At 44.4% G+C, this 19099-nt stretch overlaps 2 protein-coding genes across 3 annotated transcripts; one reads left to right on the top strand and one right to left on the bottom strand.

The window, feature by feature from the left end:
• Positions 1-1367: 1367 nt before the first annotated feature.
• On the top strand, positions 1368-10023 carry haus5 (HAUS augmin-like complex, subunit 5). The gene is made up of 19 exons (XM_017467003.3): positions 1368-1687; positions 1780-1842; positions 1944-1976; positions 2614-2638; positions 2750-2882; positions 3121-3280; positions 3845-3932; positions 4025-4107; positions 4214-4268; positions 4835-4962; positions 5064-5145; positions 5742-5890; positions 6085-6247; positions 6640-6720; positions 7172-7317; positions 7494-7587; positions 8764-8902; positions 9056-9188; positions 9452-10023. Exons 1-19 carry the CDS (start codon positions 1569-1571, stop codon positions 9552-9554), a joined length of 1977 nt encoding a protein of 658 aa, XP_017322492.1. The 5' UTR covers positions 1368-1568; the 3' UTR covers positions 9555-10023.
• On the bottom strand, positions 9868-18951 carry fzr1a (fizzy/cell division cycle 20 related 1a). 2 transcript variants are annotated; one of them, XM_017467005.3, is made up of 14 exons: positions 18772-18951; positions 16286-16406; positions 15564-15692; positions 15336-15399; positions 15121-15251; positions 14335-14417; positions 14054-14237; positions 13866-13931; positions 13659-13761; positions 13046-13230; positions 12728-12961; positions 11666-11770; positions 10550-10642; positions 9868-10426 (listed from the first exon to the last, which is right to left on the bottom strand). In XM_017467005.3, exons 2-14 carry the CDS (start codon positions 16352-16354, stop codon positions 10385-10387), a joined length of 1488 nt encoding a protein of 495 aa, XP_017322494.1. In that variant the 5' UTR covers positions 16355-16406; positions 18772-18951; the 3' UTR covers positions 9868-10384. The 2 variants fall into 2 exon arrangements, with proteins under 2 accessions (XP_017322494.1, XP_017322493.1); XM_017467004.3 differs by having other exon boundaries at positions 15121-15254; positions 18772-18950.
• Positions 18952-19099: the final 148 nt, after the last annotated feature.

Here is a 19099-nt window from a genome sequence, read left to right as displayed (position 1 = left end):
ATGTCGTAGCACATCCGTTTGGCACGTCATAACATTTATTCGTTTATAGTTCCGTTTAATGCCGTGGAACATCCTCAAAACAAACAAGTTAGTTCCTGTTATCGCTTACGTTATAGCAGCTACAAACAGTTCCCTCGGCAGCCTGTATTTTTCTCTCCTGTTTGAAGCTAATAAGACCAAAAAACTGGACACTGGAGACTCATTCCATGAATGTTTAAAAAAACGTTTTCCTTACAGAAAACTGGACCATATAAATACATTTCTTTTTTTTCCCTTCATTAAACAAAATCACATTTCTAATGTATGTATTTTAAGTCAGATTATCTGGAGCGTCCACTATAGGAGTACCTGTGAATGAGCTGAGCTGTTACAATGGAAACGATAACCTGTTGCAGGAACTTCTGCCAGAGTGGCTTCAATTAAACTGATCCCTTTCTGTTGATGAGCGGGGTAAAGGGGGTTAGAGCTAACACATGCACAACACCAGAAGGGTTAGAGTTAGTATGTAAAGTACGCTTGTATGAATAGGTGGACCTGATAAAACAGAACAAAAAGTCCGTGAGGTGGAGTCAGACTTGATCCAGCTACTCCTACCTGGGAGCAGTTCACAAGTTCAGCAGGTGAAGTGTATTTCAGAGTGGAGAAATGTGTTTAATGTGCTGTTGTGAGTTATATAGCTACATGTTGGTTAGGAATGTGGGAGGGGTTGGATCAGATCCAGCTCCACCCCCTGGGCTTTTGGTTCTGCAGAGAGGACTATCTCCTAAACATATTTGTTCCTTCAGAGAGATTCTCTGATTTCACAATGATTAAACCAGATGTTTCTGGCGGGGTGATAACACAACAGTCTTAAGACAGAAATAAATTAATGTCCTCTTCCGACATCTTTCCTGTTAAGTTGTACGTTTCGTCCTATCAGAATGCAATGGTATTATTATTTTTCTTTATTTCTTTTTAATTTACAAAAGCAGTATTAAATGACGTTCAAAATATATTCTTTTACCACACAGGCTCATAAAATCAATCAAAAAAATTTTCTTCAAATGTGTTTGAAGTCAATTTTATTCGTTTAATTAATGACGTAGAATGACGTAGGCGGAACTAAAAATAAACCCGGGAAGCGGTGCGAGTTTTAAACAAAATATTTAATCGACCTTCCCTGAAAAATATTTTTTAGTACGTTATACAGTTAACTCGGATGTTATTTCACAGTTTTATATTCTAAAAAAAAAAGAGTACAATTTGGTTAACAATTCCGGTTGGAGCTCGTTTACGAAAATACCCGTTAGCAAACATTTTTTAAATATATATTTCCTACCTGTATACCGACCAGTCCGTTGTGATTGGATAATACACTCTAGCAGGACTTTCTGATAGGCTGACTGCTTTTGAGTACGAACTTCTAGCTAATCAGAGCAATCAGGAGGCGGGATTTGTTAGAATACGGGTGTCGAACTGGAGGATAACGTACGCTTCAGCGTAACGACCATTCTCCAGGTCTGTGTTGGAAAAAGTTATTATTTACAACTCAGTTAGAGTTTATAGTTCATAAGAGTCCGGAAAAGTGCATGCTAGTGAAGGAATTAACGCAGAAAATGGGGAGTTTGGTTCAGGAGGTGAAGCGTTGGGCGACAGAAGAGCTGGATTTGCCTCCTCACAACCTCCCACACGACAGCTACATTAAAACGTAAATAAGAATTAAATTATTATAACTGAGCTTGTTATAACTTTTGATAGTTAATTAAACAGTACTTAGTTATGTTGTAATTTTTTTTAAAGGTTGTGTGTTGGCACAGGAGCCTCAATTTGGAAATATGTCATACAGCATGTTTACAGTGAGAGGTAATGTGAAGTCTGTCCTTTTATAACATCACTCTTATAACATTGTACCTTCCCTATCCATATTTCTTTTATTTACACTTTCTGCCATTTTTCTTCTACAGGAAGGTGCGACTCATGAGAAGGAATCTTCAGTGGTATCCTACTTGAATCCTAGATTTCATTTTAAACCATTCCAGACTTGATTCCGGCTCTTTTCATTGAGTCAAATCTTTTGATTCGATTCGAGTCGAGTCGAGTCGAGTCGAGTCGCCCGTAAGAGTCGACTCTTTCAGCTCCCAAACGGCTCACTGGTGTTTATTCTGTAGCTTGTTTCAGACAGTACGATTTTCTATCCGTTGTCTGTTGCCGTAGATAAATCGCAAAAGAATCGTAAAACAATTCTTACGCCATGAGCTGAAATGAGTCTGTGGTCTCGGAACATACGTGACGGGTTCACCGGCATGCCTTTGACCCCAAAGATGGCCGAAGACATAGTTTTGTCGGTGTTGTACATTTTTTAAAATTAAACTCTAGGAGTCTGAGAACTGCCACGACTCTTTTTTTTTTTTCCCTCATCCGACGTCAGCACCTGGTAGCCCCTCCCCTCTTCCGCCCTTTTTGCTGCATGACAAGTCAGAATTGCGAGATGTTAACTCAAAATCGTGAGAAATAAAGTTGCAACCTTTTTAAATGACCTTTTTTTTAAAAAAAAATGAAATAAATAATTCTCCGTGGTGGAAACGGGCTTCCGTACAACTGTTATCAGTTTTCCTTGACGTCTTGATTCCCAAGGTACAAAATTCTACAGGATAAAGAGGTAAGGAGTTAAAATATGCTTCGATCTTGGACTTTTGATTGCAGGAGATTACAGTGGGATTAAATGACCTGTCGCATGTATGTATGTATGTGTGTGTGTGTTCATGTGCAGCTGAAGCAGGTGGAGGGACAAAATAAAGACGCTCGGCGTGTGGAGCTGCAGAAGGAGATCTCCGAGCTGCAGACTGAACTCCGTCACATCGACCAGAAAATCAGCACGGCCGAGGAGCAGCTCGCTAACGAAGGTCAGGATTCCCTCCGAATGATTTATTTTCTTTCATCGTATCTACTCGATCGGTGAAGATCTCTTCGGCATCTGAAGTTGTTTTTATTTATTGTATTAGTTCATTTTATAAGCCTTTCACTTATGCAAATCTAATGCATCACGTAAGTATTCACCCCTTGAACATTTCCACATTTTGTACTGTTATCTTACACCGCAGTGTATGTATGTATGTATGTATGTGTGTGTGTGTGGAGTAGAGCAGAGTGTGAACAGACACTGTGCTCAGTACGAGGAGAGCCGACTGAGGGAGCTGATGCTGGAATCGTTCAGGCTGCGCTGCGCCGAGGAACGAGACGCCCTCACGCACGACACGCAGACCATCAGCAGCCAGAGGCAGGCTTTAGAGCAGCTCTCCAGGTAAGAACTTATTTAATATCACACACACACACACACACACACACACACATCTGTCAAATGGCGGTCAATATAGCGTTTGACAGAAACACAGAAAGAGTCGAACGTTATATGTTTGTAGATACGGATACTGAAACCTTCAGCATCAGCCGATATCGATACCCGTTTCCTTTAAAAACTACTAAGCTTTAAAAAAAAACATTTTATTTGAACTGAAGCACTTTACAGGTAATCTTTCACCAAAAAAAACCAACAGAACAGCTGCGTTATAGATATAATAAAGTATAAATATAATAAAGCTCATCGCGACTAAAAGGAATAAACAGTCAAGAGTCTTTATACGTACACGTGAATTTCTTTTCCGAATCCGATTTCCAACCTTTTTGCCGATCGCTACGGGATCCGATCGATATCCGATATACGTCTAATTCGATATCTGTTCCACCGTTGATGCTGGGTATCATCTCAGTGCCATCTTTAGTTGCATCACCTATTTTAAAGTTCAAGCCCGTTCATTTCGACCGTTTGATCTAAATGCCGGTTTTCCCGTGTCGTTTACGTTTACAGGAAAGCCGAGGTGACCGTAGCGTTCGGAGGATCCGACGGCAGAGACGGCGACGGTGACGGCGGCACGGCTGCAGAGCCTCTGGTTTTGGTACTAATCTAGTACTAATCCAGCTGTTAGATTAAAATGTCTTTAATTAATGAAAATGTTCGCTGACTCGGTTCTGTCTCTTCCTTCTTTAGAGGCACGTCCGAGATCTGTGCAGGGAGCGAGTCCTCTTCTTCCAGTCTCTGCAGGACAACATGCTGAAGTCCACGTCTTCAGAGTAAGAGCAGGGTCGCTTAAAAACGTCACCCAGGAACAATTTCACCTCTTTCCTTTTTTTTTTTCTTCTCCTGTTTAATAAACGCTGATTATTTGCTTCTCTGCAGCTTTACTGCTGATCAGAGGAGTGCAGTTTATCAGCACTGGCTTAGTTCTGTGGAGGTGAGGCACATGCTTGTTTGTTTGTTTGTTTGTTTGTTTGTTTGTTTGTTTTTCATGATCAATGCGTGTGTTTCAATCTTTTAAATGGCGTACTTGTTTTGGGGAAAAAAGAGTATTTATTGTACCATCTTGCTATTTGGGGGCAAAATGTAATTCGGTGCAAACGAGTAGATACGATTGTCGCCTGCTGACAAACGTTACTATGGCAACCAGTCGTAGGAACGGCATCATAGTACAGTGACTGGCGACTCGCAGCGATAAAAAGGCTGTGTGTGTGTGTGAACGTAGCTTTAAGCGTAACCTCAGAATAAACATTTACCAGTAAAGATATTTGAGAGGATTACGTGACTGTTAACCGGTTCAAATAGTACAGGCTACCTGACTTTAAACCGTGTCCGTGCGAACACTTTTCTATCAGAACATGTATTTAAACAATCAGATTTTGACTCATTATACTGTATGGACTTACACAAGTGCATAGGAACATAATCAGATTATTGCAGAATCGTTTTTTATGAGGTATCAGATTATTATTTTGTAAAACTGTCTTTCCTTGGCTTTTTGAGGACGTGCTGCGATCTCACCCGCCGAATCAGCTCCTTTTAGCTCTGCAGGCTTTGGCCTCCAAACAGCAGGTGGCGCTGGAGGAGAAAACCGCAGCTTTGGATGTGGAACGTGACGTTTCTGCTCTCGGGTATAAAAAGAATTCAAGTTTCCTCGGCATGGCAGAAGTCGTAAAGGAAAAAAAAAAAAAGAAAAAGCTCTGTTCTTAACGATGATTTTTGACGGCTCTAGGTTTCGATATGAGCGCGATCACCTGCTCGACGTGTCCGTGGAGGAAGACGAGGACTTGCCGCCGGTGCGCAGTCTGTTACAGGTGAGATGAATATAAGAACAACGCGAATATATCCACGCTACCGCTCAAAAGTTTGTGGACGCTCGACTGGAATGTTTCTCGTGATCTTTAAAAAGCTTTCGATCCGAAGGCGCGTGATTAAACGCGCGAAGTCGGCGTCGTAGACACAAAATACCAGTCGTGCCCAACGTATTCGTTTCTTTCATTAGAAAACGAACATTTTATTTACAAAAATTATTATTTGAAACGGACGACGCGGAGCGAAATATTCAGAAAAGCAGCCGGTAAAGGAGTTCCCACCGACGCCGGACTCTTAATCGGTCTAGAAATGCATTTCTTCATACCTTAATAACACGAGCGCTGACACTGGAGACTCCTTCCTTATAGGCTAAGTAAGCGTCTCCTTAAAGTAAACTTCACCACGTCGACAGTTATACACTGTTTATGTGGGAGTCTGGAACTACTCTCGGAGCTGCTGTGATGGAAAATTTATCAACGGCTTCTGACCAATCAGAGTATTCTTTAAAAAAAACAAAACAGCGCTGTGGCATTAGTTCATTTTAAATGGCCTCATGTTCATTATATTGTGCTTGTGTGTCTTTTGTGTGTGTGTGCAGTCTACGTGGGAGGAGGAGGAACAGCGTTACATGCGCTTGGCAGAGGTTCGGAGTAGAGCTCGGAGACTGCGCGCTGATCTCGGCGCTCTCACGAAGGAGGTCCAGCTAAGAATTCTGGGACAGGACGATCTCCTTAACCCCACGGCCCGGCGAGTTCACTCTCCTCACTCATCAACGCTTGATTTATACGCTGACGATGTTGCCTTATATCTCGTTTGAAATATGTATTTTTTTAAAAATTTTTTTCAATGCAATGGATCTCGCCGGATCGTTACTTTTATTAAGCTCCGCCCCCAAGATCTGCCCAATAAATAAAACCTCCGTCGTGTCGTGTGCGTCTCAGGAATGTGTTTGAGTTGGAGGTGCAGGCGGTGAGACGGGCTGCGGTGAGAGACAGCGTGCGAGAGCAGTGTGCACAGCTCCAGCTGGAGAACCGAGAGAGACGTGAGGCTCTGCGCAACCTCCACGCGCAGTGGCAAAGCATCATGGACTTCAGGCAGCTCGTGGTACGTGGCAGTGACCGTGTGAACCAGCGGTGGGTATAATAACTCCAATTATCGAGGAAGGAGACAAGGAGAACACGAGTCACCGTAATCATAGATCTCATTTTCTCACCTTGTTGACGTATGCACTGAATCGGTACTTGGTTATCTGGCACCGGTACATTTTTTTTGGGGGGGGGCGGGGTTTGGGTCATCTTAAACTTTTTGCTTAAGCTAATTCGCAGTTGCAGTAGTTCCTCCTTGTCCATCATGTAAAGTGGTCAGTGTTCTGTACTTCATTTTCCGAGTCGACCTCGAATCTTAACCAGTGTTCAAGATCTTCCCATGTTTGCTGTCTCCGCTACTTCTGATATCTGTGTGTGTGTGTGTGTGTGTGTGTGTGTGATGTGACGCAGGATATTAGACAGGAACAGATACGGAGTCTGATCAAAGGAAACTCCACGCTAAAGACCGAACTCGCACGTGTTCACTCGGAGGTACGAGCGTCTGCATGTTTTCCTTCTCTGTACTACAAGCGTTTCTTTCCCTTCGACCGGGGTTTGCCATCCAAAACCTTTATATACTGTACTGTAGGTTTCGCTAACCAACCGCTAGGGACCGAACTTTTCTTAAGAATGTCGCTGTAAATCATTTGCCTTTGACGTTGAGTATTCAGAAAGCTGGGATCAAGCGGGACAGAACCAGCAGCGGATCTTCGGTCAGTCTAGGGGTGGGCGATATTGCCCAAAAAAACAAAACCCCAAACATATTATCATACTCAAAAGACATTTCTGATGTATGATCTGCATAGTGATGTACGGGTCTGATAACAGACTGGCAGCAGAGCATTCATTTTATGATTTATTAAAGGTGCAGTAGTCGATATATTTTTATTTCTTACTCGTACAGATAACCCGGAGGATAAATGTTGTTTGTTTGTCCCGTCAGTTGAGGGAGTTTGTGCGGGAGAAGCTCGGTCCACAGTTCGGGGGTGTGATCCGGTCTGCCAACCAACTCCGTAACTCCGTGTCCCAGGAGGCCAAGCTGTTTAACTCGGTGTCTCTCGCTGCCCTGGACCGCAGGATCGCAGACGGGTAACTAAGGCGAATACGCTGGTTTATATCAGCCGTTACATCGTCGCTTATACCTCATGATGCGTATGACGTAATATCCTTCACTTCTCCTGCATTAGTGTTGGGAAATGAACGCTGATTGGAATAAAGATCACATGGGATGTTCTGCAGCTTTGCGTTTCTCCTGTATGTCGTAGTGAGAGAATACCGGTGGATCAGCTCTCCGTGTATCGCGTGAACTCTCCGGCTCTGCAGGCCGTCCGTCAGGACCTCTGCGCACCACTCTACATGGTGAGTAGTCTTACAAACCACAGGATTGCATAGACGCGCTCTTATCGTTTCTATAGCAACACCCGACGCAGGGCCGGTCCACGTAAACGGATAAAAAAAAAAAAAAACTATCGTAGATCTGATGATGTTTTCCGTAAGGAGACTTTTTTTTTTTTTTCTTTAACGTTCATGGAAGGAGTCTCCAGTGTCAGAGGTAAAGCTTTATGTTTTCCGACATCTTCAGGACAGAGGGGTTTACACTTTTGCGTTAACGTGACAAACCACAATTTTTTTTAATAACCGATATTTATTTATTTATTTATTTACTGTTTCACTTCTGTGTTCAACACAATGATAACGACACCACTGAACCAGACAAACCGTTTTATTGATGACAATTTTGTCAACTTCACTTCCTCCTTGCAAACTCTTATTTGTACACCAAAAAAGAGTGCAAAAAATAAAGTGCACTGTTACTAAAGTTTGTCGTGATTTCTTAGCACCAAGCTGCTTAAACTACATCTCAAGCATTTACCGAACACCTCTCATTTGTGCATTAACGGCTGTTATAGCGGTCCTGCGCGCAATTCTCAAAACGGCCACAAGATGGCCGATATTAAAAAAACGATAACCGATCATGGGAAAAATGCTAAATCTCTAATGAAAACAGAGGCTGTAGAGAGAGCGCCTGTTTGTTTATAGCTGCTGTAACGCACTTGAGAACAGGAACTAATCCACATAATGTTCCACATAAGAACGACTTGTCGTTCTTTAACGGATAGAAATGGTTAGCATTGGTGATTCGCAGTGGCGTAAGAGAAATTAAACACTTCGGGATGCAGTGTAATATTCTGTTTCTTCTGTATCGTAATTCGGGAACCATTTAACGGTTAAATGAATCGTACCTGGACAATTCAAGTCTTTTAACCGTCAAGCCTTTGTAAATCCGGGTTGCCACGATGACTCGAGTTGCTTTTGTCATTACATTTCCGTCTATTTCAGATCCAATAGATTTGTCTCAACTCTTGGTTCTAAAATGTATTACGTTGGTGGACGGTATATGTATCGATCAATCCAGAGTCAGTGTCATCACGCCGATAAGTTCAGCTGGCGTCTGAGAAAGCGTTTTTCAGATCTGTCTGTGTGTAGCGTGTAATATAACCCTCAGGGCCGGCGTCGTCGTTTTGTATCGTACAGGCGCCGGAGTCGTTGTTCTCTCAGGCCGTGTCTCAGAGGCTGCAGTTGCGTTTCCTCCGTCGCCTCCTGCAGCTGCGCACCGACTCTCTAACGGACCTGAAGAACCAGACAGCACAGCTGCCTGCTCCTAATCAGCAGGGTAACTAACACGCACACCTCCCTGCTCTATATTCCTAACCGTAAATTGCCCTTGTATTAGTGAAACGTGTTAAAAAGCATAGCATACTCAATGTAAAAGCTGGGACTGCAGTGTTTTTAAATCTTTTAAATGTTTTGTGTGTGTGTGAGACAGCTCTGCTTCAGCGTGTGAAAGCGGAGGACGCAGACCTGCTGCAGTCTCTGTTGCCCCGTGTACAGGAGCTCACACAGAGGTGCTCTAAAGGCATGGCCTACGCCAGTCAGGTCAACACCTCCATCACACACTGGTGAGGAAACGGCTCTTAAACCTACACCTCACACGCTTTTTTTTTTTTTTTTTTTAAATACAGGGACACGGAGTGTGATGTATGGTCATGCAATTACATCTACACCTTAAAAAAGGTGGAGTTTGTTCAATTAAATTGCGGTTTTGTGACATGAAATAGTGTGTGTGTGGGGTGGTTCAATAAACAGAGCGAGGACACAATTCTGTCTTTAGACCAGCGAAGAAATTAACGAGAGCCTTGTGTGTGTGTGTGTGTGTGTGTAGGTGGGAGCAGCCGGCTCAGTTCGCTCTGCCAGACATGCAGCAGGACGGCCTGACCTTTCAGCAGTGGCTGCAGAGATGGAAACTGGCTACAAAGGAACTTTAATCGCACGTGGATTTGTCGTCCGCGTCACTACGAACTGTATTTCTAAACGCCGGTCCGTTCACGTTTAGGAGCAGTTTGTCGTTTTTAACGCAACGGAAAGCGATCTTTTAGGCTGCACAGAAGACGTCGTTGTCCTTCCTCCCTTTCTGCGCCTTCGATTTCCTTTTCAGGAAAAAAAGAAAAGGAGGCCGGGCTGAGCAGCTCTGTTCCAGATGGAGGAAGGAGGCGGGGCTAGAGACTGTAGCCTATACTGAAGTATAAACCACGTGAGTTGTCGGGGTGTTGTGCTGTAGGAAAATAAGTCAAGCCGCACTGCTCTTTCAGGGTGTTTTTGTATTGTTAATCTTCCGCAGCTCCATTTATGCTTTTAGACAGACATGTTCTTGCTGTACAGTCATGATTTATTAGTTTTTAAATACACATTTTACAATTCCCCCCCCCAATAAACAACGATGATTAATTCGCTACACATACTTTCTTGAGATGCTGATTTTTTTTTTGTTTCGTATGCTTTTCCATCACACCCTTTTTTCCCCCCAGGAACGTTAGTTAGGGTACGCTCTTAAGGCTTGCGTCGTCAGACCCTCCAAGGTAACGTAAAAACATGAACTAAATAAACTGTACAACAAACATAAAAATAAACAAACACGATCGTGACAACACTGGAGTCGGCCCGATGAACGGCGGCAGTGCGGCCCAAAGTCCAGAACTGTACAAATAGGAACGAGAGAGTTACGCGGCCTTCTCAGCTTCACGCCGTCTGCGTTCCGTCTGTGAGCGGCCGGTAAGAAGCGGATGTAATGACGAGATCCTGGAACGCAGCCACGCCATTACCGTATTCTGGTGAACAGGTTTAAAACGGACACGGACTCCTGAAAGCAAAACAAAGCCAGATTTTTGTTTATTAAATTAACAGTAACACACCAGAGCGAACTTGCAAATGGGTGGGGGGGGGGGGGGGGGCATCATAACGTTCTGGGAATTCGCGTAGTTACCTTCGTCGATCGAGTTTTACTAAACACGTTCCAGAAGCGTAGCGTCTCGTCGCCTGCTCCGGTCACGATGGCCTCCCCGTCCGGAGACATCGCCTAGAAACGGACGACAGACGTCAGTTCGTGGTGAAACAAAAACAATAACGAGAGCTAAATGTTTCATTTATTAAAACGGCGGTCCGATCGCGTGGCGCTCTCGACTCGTTGTCTATAACAGCAGCTCTGACTGTAGTGCGGCTGCAAATCAAAAGCTAATGCGCTGGTTTCTATAGTGACAACTCGCACTAGGAGTTGTACGTTTGACAGGATTCCGTGTTATATTCGTCGTAACTTCAAGAGAGGAAACGGATAAAAAGTGGTTGAATTAATGAAACGTGTTAGAAGTTGGCTGGAAGGAGTCGCCGATGTCAGTGCTCTGTAGCAGTAGAACAGGAGTTTACACTTTCCGATTTTATTTATTTTTAAAAGAATCAACGACGAGAGAGTCTGGAGAGGAAACTGCGTGGTTCCGGTTTTCACTTGCGTTACAGCAGCTAGAACTTCAACGTTCCACATCGTTCCACGTGGCTATAATCTGGGCGGGTTTCGTTCTTTAATTAATAAGAAGAACTGTAAACACGCTCGTTTCCGTTCTAGAGCTCGCTAACGGTGAGAAACTACAGGCGACAGGATTTCATCGGCTAAGGAAGTTAAGTTCATGTCTGGCGATGCGATTCGCCGAAATGAGTCACGTGACCAGCTCCGCGAGCTTTGTTTAATTTTGTTTTACATATTTTTTTTCCCCCAGTTGAATTATATTCAAGGAAATCCACTGTTAAAAATACAATAAAAAAAGGGTTACTTTTTTTTTTTTTTTAAATTCAATAAATGCACGATGTTTCCAAAGTCAGTAAATAATTTTTTAAATAAGTTTTTGCCATAATCGAGCACATCCTGGAGTCTTTTATTCCTTAGAGAGATAGTCTGCTTGGTTCCTGTAGTTTTCTTCTTTTTATCTAACTCGGTTACAACTGAAAATGTTCATACATACATACATACATACATACATACATACATACATAAATAAATAAATAAATTCCTAAACCTTCTTGATCTACAGTTAATAAAGAAGATACTCACCAGATAAAGCACTCTGTACGAGTGACCGGTCAGTTTGGCGATCTGAGTAAGAGACGGGTATTTCCACACGAGGATCTGGTTCTGTGAGTAGCCATGTGTGCTAACCTGCAGAGGAACACACCCCAGAGAGAGAGAGAGAGAGAGAGAGAGAAGGAATAAAGAAATCTCATACACTAAAGAACACGTATACCATCTTATGGAAAGTTCTGGCACGACTGCATATACTTCACTCACATCTTATTCAAACACACACACACTCGCGCGCAACACTGATCACATGAGACAATGTCATGACCGAATGATTCATTTCGTCTTAATTTAGAGCATTGTGTCGGCTCTCTTCTTTTAATTAATCATGCGAGACGACGGGTCCTCGGACGCCCTCGCGCAGTGAACTCGTACGAGGATGTGCTTCAGATAGAGACGCCAAAGCTCTCCTAGAAGCTGCTCTGGATAAACTAAACGCTGTTAAAGTTATATAAATAAGCAGTTTAACCTCGACAGTACATTCCAGATATTAAACTGCGGTAATCCACGATAGTAATGATGATATGATTTGAAGTCGATCAAGCCGAGGTTTACGTTAGTCAGTCTTCTTACGCGGAGATTTACACAAACTCGGGAGCACGAGCAGGTTACGGACGTGTTTCCGAATCGACGGGATTTTTACGGACGCCAGGTTTCCTGTGGAAATGCTCGTGCGTACGACTTTAAGAAGAAATCTGCTTGTATCCAGCTTAACGAACGAGACCCGTTGTTTGTTAGAGGACTGAAAAAGACGCCAGGAAAACGGTGAGGAGGAAACGATAGTGAAAAGCGTCGGCACGGATCTAAAGAAAAAAAACAAACAAAAACAAACTACACAATGACGATGAGCGTGAAGGTTAGACACGGATTACTGCAGTAGGATGAACAACTGGTTCTTGTACTCCCTCGCAATAAAAAAAAAATAAAATATATATGTATAAAAAATGTTGGGGGTTTTTTTTCAAGCTAAAATCACTGGTCTGAGGACGATGCGTGCGATTTGGCGTAGGTGTGTGTGCGCACGTGCACTCTTACCAGTTCGTTGGTGTGTTTGGACCAGGCCAGGTTGCAGACCTGAGAGCCGGTGTCGATGCACTGGAGCGGCTGAGCCGTGAGCGTGTTCCAGAAGCGGATGCAGCGGTCGGCCGTTCCTCCTCCGGACGCCAGGAGGCCGTGTTGGTGAGGAGACCACGCGATGGCCTTCACTGCCGCTAAATGCTCTGTGTACTGCTGAACAGGCGCCACGCTCGAGTGATTCCACACCAGCAGCTGAGAGAGAGAAAGCGTTCAGAGAGACGGCGCATTTCTAGAAACACTTAACACCAACGTTACGCTTCGTTACGACGAAGCCACCTTGTTATCGTTTCCTCCGGAGGCGAGAAGCTGGTGGTCGGTGCTCCATTTAAGGCCACACACTTCCTGCCTGTGGCCTTGCAGTCTGCGCTCAGACTGCAGCGGCGGCGTCCTGATGTCCCTCTGCAGGATCATGCGGTCCCGACTGCCCGAGGAAAGCTGATCTGCGTTCCACGCCAACGCGCCTGACGACGACGGGGAAGAAAACAGATCAGTCACCGTGTCGTGTCGTCTTATCGCTTTTTTCTTCGTGTTCTTTAACGTGGCTGCGCGTTTACTGCCACGGACGACGCAAACGCGGTGCTACACGGCGCATTCAGATCACACTACAGCGAGCTGATGTAGAATATACTGTTTAAAAAAAAAAAAAAAAAAAAAAAGCGTTATTTACTATTCTAGGCTTCGTATTCACTATATGTGCTCGTTACATAGACGCCTGCACAAGACGCACCGTAGACTCGACAGGATGAGACCAACGGGTAACGTATTAAATTACAGACTAATGCATGAAGAATATATATTTTTTAAAAAAAACACAAACATTTTATGCACAACGTTATATTGCATTATTATATACGATTGCATGTTCCGGTCGGGATTGCGAGCATCTTACCGACTCGGGCCGTGTGTCCCTCTAGCGTGTAGAGTTTCTTGCCGGCTGCCGCGTCCCAGATCTGTACGAATCCTTTGTGCGTTCCCACCGCCACGTGATTCCCCTGAAGCGGAAAGATCCAGTCGGACATCAACAAACAAAAACACTTAATAACCTGTCAGCGTCTAAACAGAATTCGAACGGAAACCAGTTCTGGGTCCTGCTTACTCGCTCTGACCAGCCGACCGACGTCACCGAGTCTCCCTCTACGGACAGGTCGCACAGCCGCGTTACCTGCGCAGAGAAACTTTTAGCACCTCCGAAGAACAAAGACACGTACCCTCTATTAGGAAGAAAACGTTCGGAAAAGCCGTTTCCACACCAGGACGGAAATCCTCGGCGACGTGACGACGTACCTGGCTCGTGCAGGCGCTCCACAGGTACACGCAGGTCCCCAGTCCGACGCTGAGCACGTTTAAGGAGGACCAGTCCACCAGGTTGAGGTAGAAATCGTCTTGCAGCTCTGGTGCGTCCAGCACCTTAAATGGGATCTTGGAGATTTTGCGAGTCGGCTTCCTCGGCGAACGGAGCAACTTTTGACTGCGGGGAGGGGAAAAAAAAAAACGCGGGGCAGTTTAAACAGAGGTCGTGACCTCTCGTCAGTTTTCTCATCAGCGGTGGCGTTTTCGCCGGTTACCTTTTGCTGCTGACGGGGGACAGAGAGTACGGAGAGACGTTGTTGCCGTCGTCAGGCGTGGCTCTCTTGGCGCTCAGAGTATACTGCACGACATACAACAACAACAACAACAACAACAACAACAAAAAGAACAAGATTTTAACTCATACCAGGCAGTGTTACAAATCTAACTCTACACTAAACCAGTCACGGTCCTCTAGTCGCTCTCGGAGATTGGACTGGATTGGATTCTGCCTTGCTTGCAAATGGCTTTAGATAAAATAAAATAAAATAAAAAATGCCTGCCTAATGTAGGACTGAAGTCTAGATCAGTAATCAGCACTCAATTACCTTGTGTATGTAGTTCTACTCTGTAAATAACCTTCCCTCGCCTAGTTATCATGAAGAATTTCTAAAACACAAGCAAAAAATAAATAATTACAAAGCGCTAACACTGGGGACTCCTTCCAATCTCGCACCATCGTCTGGCGAGTTAACTTACTTGCGAGATGAGCGTTAACCTCCGCAAGATTGTCGAACGCGCCTTATTACTGCTGTTCGCCAGCTAGAAAACATCCGAGCCGTCTCGGCTGAGATATAAGCCGCGTTAGAGGAGATCTTGAACCGGTAAGGATAGACGAAGGAGCTCGTTACTGTCACTGGTTCAGCACCCACTATTCTGAAGTCACATGCTCTACATGTGAGACAAAATGCTTGTAGATGATCAGCACTTCGAGCTCTACGTTCGAAGCTTCCGAGGCCCTGGTCTAAAAACCACGGCGCAGCTGGAGGACGCAAGACGCTTACGCTGAAGAGACTTCTTTTCTCCGGCGTCGAAGGCTGCAGCCTCCGGTCTTCGGTCTGAGGGTCCTGCACTTTCTCGATCCCGGCTCCGAGCAGCTCGTTCTTCAGGAGCGCCGAGTACGCCAAACCGTCCGCTGCTAAAGAGACGCCGAGCTCGAGTTCAAATCAGCCTCCAAACCCAAATCGAGTGGAACCAAACAATCAAGCTGTGAACTCACCTTTGCCCGTATCTGATGTCGCGTCCTTGGTTTTCTTATTCTGGCTTGGGGACTTCTCGTTTTCCTGCACCAAACAAACAAAAAAAAACAATCAGCTCTCGTCACGCACCATCAAAAAGGAATTACAGGACCATCTTCCTGACCACAGGTCAAAACCGACACTGTCCTTCAGGAGAGAAGCTCCTTATTTTTACTCTAGTTAGTCTGCACATTAAACCGAGTATTTACGTTGATCCTGTGGAAGTTGATGCTCCAGTTGGCTCCTGCTCGCGATGGGATGAACCGATCCCCGTGCTTGCTCGGCGACGACATCGGCGACTTGGTGGGTGTCAGGTGACGGATCACGTCCGTGACTTTCTGCAGGTGGACAAAATAAGACGAAGGAATAAAGTAAAATCACACGACTCACAGAACAAAGTCGTTGGATTGGTCTCGAACATCGGTCAAAATCATGCTTTTGGAAAATAGTTCGGTGAATAAATGAATGAAAGTACACAGTTTTCTCCTTAGTCAGTCAGACAATACGCACGTGCTAAGTTTGTCTGAAGTCGGCTCAGGTGCTAATAAGTAAGAAACACAAACGCCTAAATCACACACTCGCCTCACATCATCAAAAGTCTGCACATCATCAAGATGGCTACTACTAAAAGTGTCGTGTCCATTGTTATAGAGATCAGAGTCTCATGTTAAAGGAATGAAACATTATTTTAGAGCCGTTGCAGGAAAATAATCGACGACGTGGTGGTGTGATGAAGTTACGGTTACTAGACGTCGACAGGGTTTGCTCGGGAAACTCAGAACAGCACGAGAAGAGCGTTTCTGCACGGTGCTAAACTGGTAGCCATCAGCATCCCTTCACGAGTTAGCGACGTCAGTACGAGCAAATTTCTTGTCGAATTTCCGTGTCGAACGTGAGGAGATGGAGGTGTGTGTGACAACGCGGCACTCACGACAGGGCTGGCGTTGTCATTCTGGACGTTGATCTGCCGCAGAAGTCGACGCTCGTAGTCCTGATCCATGGAGGTGGTCGGCCAGGGAGAGGAGGGAAATGGTCCGCGGGGATTTTGGTACCTGCGGTTGGATTTAATGTAAATAAATAATAATCGTTAAGAGGCCATGCTAGCGTGGTACATAAGTACACACAAAATACAAACCAAGATTAAGACCAGAATTTACACAGGACCTCAAAGCACCACTGCAGGTTTTACACTCATTCCGTCACATCTCATTAAAGGAAATAAATAAATAAATAAACCGATGTGTGATCTGCAACACCACCCAGGATTTATTGTGTTTAAACTGAGACACGTTGGTCGCTTTTCATTTTAGTTAACGACATTACGCACAGTGCCGTTCGACTGCCTGCTGATAGCGGTCCCCTCACTGCATCTCTGCCTAAAGAGAGCGATGCAGCGGCGCTTAAGTCGTTCAGTCTGTCCGGTTCTTTCCTCTCACCTCAAACACGTCCGCTTCCACAGCTTCAACTGTCATGCTATCTGCTTGCCCGCTTACATTCTGGGAGTTCAATGTTCGCACCGACATCCCGAGATCCCGAGATCTCTCGCTTATACGACGTTGGAGAATGTCGTCGCGGGAAAGCGGGGCGCAAACGAGTCGTCTGCGAGTCGTACAGTAAATGGGAACTAGCTTAGGCAGTAAAGTTGTGAACGGGGAACCGAAAGAAACGTCGGACCACACGACAAGGTTGGTCCGAGGAATCGTCTGCGTTCGTCACCTTAGCACACGTGATAGTCGCACAGGAAGTCTCGATTCTAACGCCACCGAAATCACCTTGAAATCCTTTTGTCGCTGGTTTGAATGTAGGAAGAGGAGAAACAAACCAAAACAACCCCTTCTTTTGTTTTCAAGAACTAACAGCGAAACCCGACAAAGGCTCGAGATCCGTGACCGGTTCGTGACATCAGCACGGCACACGATCACCAACTTCTCACGGGAGTAACCGAAATATACCGCCGACAGCGTATCGAACTAGCACCGGAACCACTAGGCGCTCCAGAGATATTTCAGCGTGAACATATCTAACGTGTTTCAGGGCGGAGTTCCCCTTTGAGCGCTCACGTATTAACAACGTGACCCAACATTTACACCTTACATTCATGAAGCTCATTTCACTGTCGTTAACATCGACAGGGTGGCTGATGAGTTTCAGGCATGATCGCCGTGTCGCAATTCTGAAGGTCTCTAGTTTGTGTACCGGAACATTCCTAAATCACCCTGCCTTTCTCTCTCTCTCGGTTCTTCTTCTTCCTCTTATCATCATCATCATCATCAGGTAGACTTGACGCCTTTACTTCTTATATGCCTCGAACCTACGCAATAGATGATTTGATTCGTCACCTGCTCCGATCGACATTTATGCTTCTTCATCAATATTTCTGTGAGTATATATACACACACACACACACACACACAATGCTTTCTGGATCATTAAAACTAATAAGTTTTCACTGAACGATGGCGCCGGTGTGACCTTCCCGAGCTCAGACGAGAGGAAATCAGCCAATGCAGGATCCAAATTCTAGTTCTGTGAAAAAAGTCTCTACACGTAGAGGAAATTAACACTCCCCCCCCCCCCCCCTTCTCCACCAACATGCACTTTCGAAGACACAACCGCCGTGGCGCTGCAATACACAGTCCCCTATGTGTGGAGACTTCTGGGACAGATGAATACGGACTGTGCTTCTCCTGGATTAGTTTGAGATTATAAAATGAGGTTTAACAAAAGATAATATTATATAAACTCTGTCTCTCTCTCATACACACACACCTGTTCAAGCAGGCTATAAACAGTGTGAGACAACTGTTCAGACCGGCTGCTTCAAATCAGTCACTGATAAAAAACTAATAAAAAAGGAAATTAGGTTGTGTGTCAGGATGATCACTACGTCCTCCTGGTGAAATTATTCAACCTGAAGTAAACAGAGTGTGAGAAATGAGGCGGAAATACACTGACAGCACTGTGTATAGAACACAGCTGATTACCCATATAAGGCAATGACTCCAGCTTTGTCTACAGCTGTTTCCGGTCAGAAATTAACGTTAGGCAACGTTTTTTGACGTTAGGCAACAATTAACAAACCCCGTTTAGGGTTAGTGTTAACTAGTTCAGTTAACCCTTTAACTAGCCTTCAAAGCGGCGGCTCTATTGTTAAACCCGGTTTCTCTTTTCATCTTTGCTAGCTTACTAAGCTCATAACTTGTAGGCTTTATTAACAAGGCTGGGCGTTAATGTTTTGCGTGTATACTTCATTGTTTCAGCTAAAGACGAACCTGACACACACACACGTACACAATATATCGAAATCTTGAAACGCGTTGTTATAGATACAAATAGATCAGCTGACTAGCACGGCTAATCAATCCGTTAACACGCTAATGCTAGCTAGCTAATCATTTCACACAACTCGCAACTTACCTCGAGCTCTCGGTTCGATTAGTATTCACTGAAAATGCTGGGTTTTGAGAGAATTTTCTTTAAAAAAAACAAACTTTTTTTAATCAGTTTGCTACAAAACTCAAAGCTTTGCAAGTCGCTATCTCTGCTAGCAGAGATAGATATGTTTTTTTTTTTTTTTAATTGAAGCCGCCGCGAAGGATTGTGGGTAAGGAGGATTTGAACGACTGACGTCACGAAATTTGAATCAAAACAAGTTACGTTGCCATGGATACGTGAATGTTAATTAACTCGATGTTTAGGTGATAAAGATATCACGTAAAAGTGTGTATATATATATATATATATA

This window comes from Ictalurus punctatus, chromosome 5 (assembly GCF_001660625.3).
Source record: "Ictalurus punctatus breed USDA103 chromosome 5, Coco_2.0, whole genome shotgun sequence".
NCBI classification, from domain to species: domain Eukaryota; kingdom Metazoa; phylum Chordata; class Actinopteri; order Siluriformes; family Ictaluridae; genus Ictalurus; species Ictalurus punctatus.
Note: the sequence above shows the minus strand (reverse complement) of the source record. Positions and strands in the feature narration are given on the sequence as shown.

Coding starts and splice junctions, on each gene's coding strand:
- haus5 (XM_017467003.3), top strand. CDS start 1,569: ATGCTAGTGAAGGAATTAACGCAGAAAATGGGGAGTTTGGTTCAGGAG. Junction 1,688..1,779: donor CACGACAGCTACATTAAAAC/GTAAATAAGAAT, acceptor TTTTTTTTAAAG/GTTGTGTGTTGGCACAGGAG. Junction 7,588..8,763: donor TCTGCGCACCACTCTACATG/GTGAGTAGTCTT, acceptor TGTATCGTACAG/GCGCCGGAGTCGTTGTTCTC.
- fzr1a (XM_017467004.3), bottom strand. CDS start 16,354: ATGGATCAGGACTACGAGCGTCGACTTCTGCGGCAGATCAACGTCCAG. Junction 14,238..14,334: donor TCCCCCGTCAGCAGCAAAAG/GTAACCGGCGAA, acceptor CCCTCCCCGCAG/TCAAAAGTTGCTCCGTTCGC. Junction 13,932..14,053: donor GGAGCGCCTGCACGAGCCAG/GTACGTCGTCAC, acceptor TTCTCTGCGCAG/GTAACGCGGCTGTGCGACCT.